The 8,495-nt window shown below is 42.5% G+C and overlaps 1 protein-coding gene across 2 annotated transcripts; it reads left to right on the top strand.

Annotated features, from left to right (window-relative positions):
- The first annotated feature begins 350 nt into the window (after positions 1-350).
- ECHDC3 (enoyl-CoA hydratase domain containing 3) lies at positions 351-8,039 on the top strand. 2 transcript variants are annotated; one of them, XM_074828018.1, is made up of 5 exons: positions 351-419; positions 821-942; positions 3,197-3,294; positions 5,484-5,684; positions 7,233-8,039. In XM_074828018.1, the coding sequence occupies exons 1-5, from the start codon at positions 376-378 to the stop codon at positions 7,560-7,562; spliced, it is 795 nt and encodes a 264-aa protein (XP_074684119.1). In that variant the 5' UTR covers positions 351-375; the 3' UTR covers positions 7,563-8,039. The 2 variants fall into 2 exon arrangements, with proteins under 2 accessions (XP_074684119.1, XP_074684118.1); XM_074828017.1 differs by lacking the exon at positions 351-419 and adding an exon at positions 528-708.
- Positions 8,040-8,495: the final 456 nt, after the last annotated feature.

Below are 8,495 nucleotides of genomic sequence, written 5' to 3'. Positions count from 1 at the left end.
TGATGAGCTCCCAGTGAATAAATGATGATTTTATTACTTCCCAGGTATACAACCCCAAACCCTGTAGTACTGAATATCATCCTGTGATGCTTACTCTCAGCCTGAGTGAGCTCTTTCTCTCTGCATTACGGAGTTGTCCTCTCTGGTGACGATACAACCTAAGTGCCACTAATGAGTTTTCTCAGCAGAGCCCTAATCCCCATCCCGTGGTCACAGATGCAAATGCTCAATGGAATCTGAAGAAATTATCGCAAATGTCAACATTCTCTAGTACCCCTCGCGCCTCCCCAAGATCCTCGTTGATGAACGCCACCTCCCCACCCAAGTGTCCCCGAGCAGGAGGTGGCGGGAGGCCTCGCTGGTTCTACACCCAACATGGGGAGGTCAGGCCCGACACCTGAACCGACAGCGAGCGCAGAGTCTGTACCGCTTTGTTCAGTCCCCGGGCTGCAGCCGCCGCCCCGGGAGCCGACACGGGCCGCCCTCCGCGGGACCCCGCGGGGCCGCGCCCCGCCCCGCCGCAGCCGCCGGGCCTAGAGGTCGGTAGCGAGCGGCCCGGCGCGCCTGCCTGGCAGCCATGGCCGCCGCGCGGCTGGGCCGGCTGAGGGGGCCGCTGGCCGCCGCCTTCAGCAGCGCCGCGGCGGCGGGAGCCGGGGGGCCGCCCCCGCCCGCGAAGCTGACGGTCCGGCGGCAGGCGGGGGGCGTCCGGTGAGGCGGAGGGCAGGGGGGGGAGGCACCGCTGCGGGGCCGCCCCTGAGTCTCTGAATGCGATTAGAACTTTTTTTATAGTAACCCTCGTTGTTTTTAACGGCTTTTACAGGAACATTATCTTGAACAACCCGAGGAAAAGAAACGCCCTGTCCCTCTCCATGCTGCAGTCCCTCAGGGAGGACCTGCTGCACGACGTCAAAAGCAAAGACCTCCGAGTTATCATCATTTCAGGTACTTCCGTCATTTAAAGCCGACGGAAGAGAAGGGGAGGGCGAGGGAAGGAGGAGAAACGGGATAATACGGAGTTTAAACCGAAATTTCTCACAGAATTACGGAAGGTGGGACAGGAAGGGATTTGCATGTTGTTTTCCAGGACAATGCAGAGTATCCTACAGGTGCCTTCACCCTTCAGACCCTGCTCTCATGCTGTTCTTTCATACTTACCCGCTATTTCCACTCTCACTCACTTAATTCCTCATTTTTGAACACAGCATTAACACTTGACTTGGTTTTTGTTATATTTTTGTTTGTAGTTAACACGTCTAAGAAGAAATGCTGTAGAAACGCATTTCAGAATGTCAGTATTCCCAGGTTATGCACTGTGTTTAGAGTCCATGAGCTTTTTCCTTCTGTAAAAAAAAAAAAAAAAAAAAAGTAGATTAAATAACTCGTTTAAAATTTATGTGTAAATAATACTTTAAGCAGAACAAAAACCAGGTTCTAATGGTGATCAAAGTAAAGAAATAACATTCCCAGATACAGGGTTTCGTGCAGGAACAGGCTGAGCAGGTATGACACTTGTCACCTTCAGTGGCAGGTATAGATTGTAGTAAACAGGGCTCACAAAGTTTCTTCAAATCATCTGCTCAGTTCCCCTGTTCTAAGCCCGGATCAGCCTCATTATCTGCTACTGGCTTGTCAAAACTGGTTTTAAAACTGTCCGATGAAGACAAGACCATAATAATGATACTGCAGTCACCTCTACCTGCAGATGTAAAACTTTTTCTCTCACAGGCTATTACAGTTTTCCTCCATTTAGGTATTAACCTGTAGAGTTGTTAAAGATAATGAAACTTGAGCTGTTCTTAAGCCATCTTTTTTTCCTCTGCTATTTTAAGATCATCTTGCCCTGTCCCCTTTCCAAACATCTTGGAGAAATAGGTTTATTAGTGTGGGATGCCGCTGTTTCCTGTATGTAAAGTTAAACATTGTGTGTTAGTGCACACAGACGTGAGAGTGGAAGTAAGCTAACTTCACAGGGTGAGTTTAAATACATATAGTCAATGTTCCAAACAGCAGCTACAAATTTTGTGAATCACTTCAGGTTCTTCTTTGGGAGTACAGTAGTCTGGGAGTTTGTGAACATGATTTTATTTGTTATTTTGTTTTAGTTTAAAAAATTGCATGTTTCTGTTTATTTCCAATTCCCTTGCTGAATGGAATGCAAAAGAAGAAATCTCAAGAAAATAAAAGACTTCTCAGGGAATGCTTTGAGTCTTTAACACAGACTTTGCAGTGGATTCTTCTTCAAACAAATGCAGATGGGATTAATTTTCAGATTTGTATTGCTGATCCCATGAGCTGACTGATGTTAATTGTGTGGTTATTTCTGGATAGCCTGTGTCACAATCTGATCCCTGAGAAACAAATGTGTAGGTAAGGTCCTGTCTGCGTAGTTGTAGCTGGAATTGTCACATCTATACAAATACCTGAGAAGTTCTGAAGGATTCAAAAGCATCAAATTGGTTTATTGTTATGTCAGATACCCTCATGACAAAGGAAAACTCTTGTAAAGATAGTGTACCCCTAAAGGCTGTTTTGATCTTAGATGCCGCTGGAGGCAAGCAAATCCAAAGCTTAAGTCCACAGAAACCTGCTCTTTTGCTGCCCAAACCATGGACATGCTTTCTGGGATTCTCTAGATGACAATTTAGCAGTGGAGGAAAAGAGGCCCCAACAAACCTTCTGGTTCTCCTCTGGCAGAACTTTTTTTTTTTCTTTTTTTTCTTTTGCACCATTGTGGTCTTGAACGCCATGACACAAAAATATCGATGCTTATTTAGCAAAAGTTAATCATTAATGCTGGATACAATAAATAGGGACTGTGTATTAGTCTGAGAGCAGAGCACTCCTACCATGCTCCAGCTGACGAGTTTACATTGTACCAAGGAGCTGTTTCGAACAGCATCCTCACAAGAAACTGGGCTCAGAGGTGTGAAGTGCCTTGTTTTTAACTGAGTTAAGTTGGAATGGAAGTAAAACTAGGCCCTTAATAATATTTATGGATGTCACTGTGGTTAAATGTTGCATTGTAGCAATTTAAAGTTGTTACAAAACCCAGGAGGCAATATTTTGGAATGCTGTGTGACACTCTCTCCCCAAGCTCCTTTTTGACCATTGACAGACCTTTAGCTGGGGGATTGATATGCTACTACCCCTGGTTTCTTGATTAATTCAGACTGACTTTTCCTGAAATTCTTTGTAGCTGAAGGACCTGTATTTTGTTCTGGCCATGATTTAAAGGAACTGTCAAGTGAAGATGAGGTGAAGCATCATTCCCAAGTGTTTGAAATCTGTGCAGAGGTAAGCAGTTCTTCTTAAGTGCCGCCCCTTTTGCCTGGAAAATTTGTTGCTTTCAGGACCAGAAGAATTTAAATTGTCCTGTATGTATATCTAGCACTGTGGCTATATTCAGGATTAATGAGTAGTATAGCAAGCTTAACTTTGATTAATAAAAAGACATAGGAAAAAATAACAATGTCAGCATTTAGAGTTAAAAACATGCCTAGCTTTCTTTGTGAGAATGGTGCCTTACTCTATAGTAAGTTTAGTAAGGGGCATTATTACAAATAAAAAATGGTATACCAATTTCAGATGAAAATTCCTGAGACCATGAAATTCAGAGATTGGGAGATACTCAAAACCCAACTGGACACAGTCCTGGACAACCTGCTCTACCCGAGCTTGCTTGAGTAGGGGGGTAGGACTCGGATGATCTCAAGAGGTCACTGCCAACCTAAATGCTTCTGTGAAACTGGCAAAGCAAGGTCAGGAAGAAATTAAATCTAAGAGATGAAATGACACTTGAAGTGATCCCTTTTCTGATGTTCATGGTAGTGATAAGTGCTTTAAACTCTCTACCTGAGTATCCTAAAGGGATTTAAGTTTCTCATAAATCACAACTCACTGTTATCCCCATGGAGGAAGAAGGTCTTACTGGTTAATAATGGCACTTTACAGGCAAACAGAAATAGAGAAATTTAATTCAGGCTTTATTTAGGATCCTAACTAATATTTAAATTTTAGTTGTGTGGTAGAATAATGGACTTTTGCTTCTTTTTTGGTTAATAGAGAAAGGTACTTTTGGGGGCTTCCAAAATGGCATCATGTCTTCCTAAATTGTAATACTTAAGTAGAATGAATCCTACCCTAAATGACATGCCTGCAGCATTGTGGAGCACTGGACTTTCAGGTTTTCAGGAACCTTGGCTTCTACATCTGGCTATGACTGGTGACCTTAAGCAGATCATCTCAGCTGCTACATCTGTTTCCCTATGCATATAACGGTGTTAGCAGTACTGTATAATGCAGTATCTGAGAACTAAGTACTTGCCACATACATGTTTGAGACAGCAGAGAATATCACTTCTCAAGAGGCTTTTCAGATACAAAAGCATAAGTACCAGGGTTGTTGTTTTTTTTCAGAGAAGCTGTTGACTTTGAATTTTTATAACCACAAGAGCGTTCTATAGTTATTTGTCAGCACACATGCAAGTGTTGTTATTCTTTTGTTGTCTGCTTCTCAAGATCCACTGAAAAATTGTTTTTAAACAGAGATAGAAGAATGGAGACAGACTGATGAAATACAACACTGAATGTACATAATTTTACCTAAGGAACATAAAATTTGCTGGACTTCACCTACTGGAAAAATTGAATTAACAAATGAAAATTTGTTATCTTGCTGCAGTGTGCTAATATGAGACATTATTTTTTAATCCAGATAATGACTGTAGTCATCTAACTAGTGTTTTCTATCTTCAGGCATTAAAATTAGGTGAGTTTATTGATTCCCACTGTATGGAAGGAAAACCTGAGTTAGAAAAGTTAAGACAAATTAATCTTTCTTAACTTCAGCTGTCTAAAGTTGAATGTCCAACCTTCAAGAATTATCTGAGAGAGAGAGATACAATGAGTGTATTTTCCCATATTATGTCTAATGCAAGCAGGAAAAGTTGGTTTTTGGCAGGTAAGTCCCTCCCTGGAATGCAGAGTAAGCCTGGAAAGACATCCAATGATTGTGTTTGGGTGAGATCAACCCAGACTCAAGATCATGCATAAACCATCGAGAGTCTGGTTTCATTTCTCAGGACAGAGATTTTTATGAAGCCAGTTTTCCATTATGGGGAAAATGAAGGTGGGGATGGTGTGTCTCCAGTACACATCTTCCCACAGCCAGGAACTCTAGACCCGCAGCGCAGAGGCACCCAAGCTCCATACAGATCCGATAACAAGTGTTTCTGCCTTTCTTTCCTGTGTTTTCCATTTCCACTGGCCTTTGCAGACCAACTCGTGCTACATAAACACAGCTGAGAAGATACTGCAACAGCAGTGGTCTTGTGCGTGAGGTTTTACAGAAAGCTTACTTCTTTTTCTAAACCCCAGTTAATAAAGCTGAGGTGTGTGAAATTCAGGTGTGTGAAGCAATTGCAAGTTTTAGAACAGCCACTGCTTAAGTTTCAGGGACTGACCACTTTCTTTTGTGCATGCAGGTTATGACTTTAATCCAGAAACTTCCAGTACCAGTGATTGCCAAAGTAAATGGCTTGGCTACAGCAGCAGGCTGTCAGCTTGTGGCAAGCTGTGACATCGCAGTGGCAAGTGAGAAATCTCAATTTGCTACTCCTGGAGTAAACATTGGACTGTTTTGCTCCACACCAGCTGTGGCCTTGGGCAGGTCTCTTCCAAGAAAGGTAGGCTCCCTTCCCAGATACTCTTTGTCATTTTGCAAGAAGTAGGTTCTCATGTTTCAGTTCCACTTCCTGAACTTTATTTTCCTGCAATACAACATTCAAAATACTTCATTGCAAAAAACATCCTCATAACTCTTTGGACTGGGGAAAAATAATAAAGGGATGAACTCTGTTTAGGGAAAGCAGCTTCCTACCGATGCAGTCCCAACCAGCATGAACTCACACCAGCAGCACACCAGCTCAGCAATCCCTTTTCTTCCAACAGACAGCTCTGGGCTTTAGACAATGATGTTCTCCCCTGACGAGGAAACCCCTGCAAGTTCAGGATATCAATTCCACCACAGTATCAGTTCTTGCCAGGCAGTGACATTTCGCTGCCAGCATGATCTGCCTGGGTGTAAATCAAGATGCTTTAAATAGCGTCTAAAACCCTCCTGTACTTTCTTCCTGCTTTATTTCCTACTGATTGTGACCACACATCTCTCACTGCATAAACAGTAGTATGATCTGTAAAGCTTCTGTAACTGAGAAAAGAAGCTTTAAGTTCTGATCCAGTTGGATTCAGGAGGACAGACTCTCTGAGCCCAGCAGGGCTCTGTTGAGATGCAATGACTTAATTGCACAAGCCCAATTGCTGTAGAAGAACTTCAAGTTTAAATGTCCCATCTGTAAATCATCCTGTTCAAATATAGTCTGCCTGTGGGGTATTTTTGCAAGTGTTCCTATAGTGTACAGTTGTAGCTGTTTCTGAACTAGTATTTCTGGGGTTTATGACTACCTTTTTTAGATGTGTGTGACATACTTTTCTCTGTGCCACTTTTCAATGTAGCAAGAACATTCCCTGCAGTTCTCAGGATTGCTGATTTAACCTTTTATCAAATGAACTGTTGCCACTGTTTGTGGCTACCAGAGCAAAGATACTAATGAGGATAATCAGCTCTTGTGATTCAGGGCATTGGTCAGTGCATCAGGAATCATGGAAAAAAATTCTTATTGGTATATAACATTGAATAGTCACTGAGTATTTGGGGGATTTTTGTAATCTGAAACCTCAAGTACAAGATGCTGGCAGCAGCAGGAGACTGAAACCGATGCAGCTATAAGAAGTGCATATTTAAAAACACCCCAACCAAACTTAAAACTAAGGCAGGTATTTTTAAAAACTACACATTGACATAGTAAATCTTTATTTATTATTATATGCCCAGCTTAAAATACTGAGTTCAGTCATTTGACATTGTGGACCATCCACATCTCTCAATTCCTACTGCAATCACTAGAGACTGTGGGCTTTTGAAAAGAAACCCAGAGGTGTCAGCCTGGGACAGCTGGCATCAGTGGGCAGGTTGGAAAAAAGGCCAGCTTTAGACCCAGTGCTCTTTGCTGAAACCTCATAACAATTCCTTGGCAGTTTAAGAGGCCAAAAGATTTAAATCCTACATTTGTCAAAAGAGTAACCTGTACTTGAAGGGGGAGGCTGAAATTCCCCAAACAAACCAAAGCAATAAGGCAGTTGATTGACTTAATACAGTATTTTTTCTTGTTCAGGTGGCATTAGAGATGCTTTTCACCGGTGAACCTCTTTCTGCCCAAGAAGCATTAATGCACGGGCTTGTCAGCAAGGTGGTACCAGAAGACAAGCTGGAAGAAGAGACCATGAAAATCTCTCACAAGATATGTGAAAGCAGCAAATCTGTCCTGGCATTGGGGAAAGCCACCTTTTACAGACAGATGACACAGGACCTCGATACTGCTTACAGAATGACTACTCAGGTCATGGTAGACAATTTGACTTTGAGAGATGGGCAGGAAGGTATTGAAGCCTTCATTCAGAAGCGTAAGCCTGTCTGGTCACACTCTCAGGACGAGAAGAAATGAATCTTGTTTCCTTAGCTGTGCTTTATGATTCTTCACGCAGTTGCCTTTGGGGACTATATTTTTGTTCTTCCTGCAAGTTAAATTTCTCTTCTTGCATATGCCAGACACAATAAATTTATTCTAAGTACAGAATAAATGTTAAGAAAAATCAAACCAAATGGTTTTTTTCAGCAATTAATTTAGTCTGTGGTTTTAGAAGGAACTCTGTGCTGCAAAAATCAGTTTAGTACATCCCAGGTTACTTGGGGAATCACAGGGGCTGGGAAAGAGCTCAGATGACCCTGTTCAGTACCTGTCTCCATAGTTCTGGATGAGAATTTCCATTTATTGTTATTAATAGAGAAGTAAAAGGCTTGGAGACATGCCAGAGATGATGGTAGTACATATAATGGATTCCAATACTGTTCATATGTTACAGACAAAAGCCTGTAACAGTAGTCTGTTGCTCCTTATGAATAGATCTGCTTATGAACTGTATGTGTTACTAGTTTGTCTCCTTCAGCAAATCCATCAGTTCAATCGCTTGTCCCAGCTCTAGAGAATTTTGTTGCTGACTCCAGTGAGGCTGAGCATGGCTTGGGTGTGTTTAGTTTCACAAAGGGTACACCGCGAAAGCCACTGCCCGTGGGCTTCAGCAGAGATTCTCACCTGGCAGTGTGTTGACCCAGCTGTAATTTTCAGGCTGTACATCTTCAGTTTATCACAGAATCTGAGATGTGTTAGTTGGAATGTCCATCCTTGTGCTCAAAGCTGGGCTTTTACCGACACCGGAGCAGTTCAGGCATGGATTTACGGTCTTGACAACCTCTAACAACAGAGATTCAGCTGCTCCTCTGGGTAATCTGTTACGGTGCTGTGCAACCCTCCTGGTGAAATATTTTTTCTTAATGTTCAGTCTGAGCCTCAAAGGTGCATTTTTTTGGCCATTGCCCC

This window comes from Strix aluco, chromosome 5, assembly GCF_031877795.1.
Source record: "Strix aluco isolate bStrAlu1 chromosome 5, bStrAlu1.hap1, whole genome shotgun sequence".
Lineage (NCBI taxonomy): Eukaryota > Metazoa > Chordata > Aves > Strigiformes > Strigidae > Strix > Strix aluco.
The sequence above is the reverse complement of the archived record's forward strand: the minus strand, read 5'-3'. Positions and strand labels throughout refer to the sequence as shown.

What these genes read in the sequence shown, in the direction of transcription:
- ECHDC3 (XM_074828017.1), top strand. Translation starts at nt 578, where the DNA reads ATGGCCGCCGCGCGGCTGGGCCGGCTGAGGGGGCCGCTGGCCGCCGCC. An exon ending in CCGAGTTATCATCATTTCAG is followed by an intron (nt 943 to 3,196) that starts GTACTTCCGTCA and finishes AATTCTTTGTAG; the next exon opens with CTGAAGGACCTGTATTTTGT. An exon ending in GCAGGTCTCTTCCAAGAAAG is followed by an intron (nt 5,685 to 7,232) that starts GTAGGCTCCCTT and finishes TTTCTTGTTCAG; the next exon opens with GTGGCATTAGAGATGCTTTT.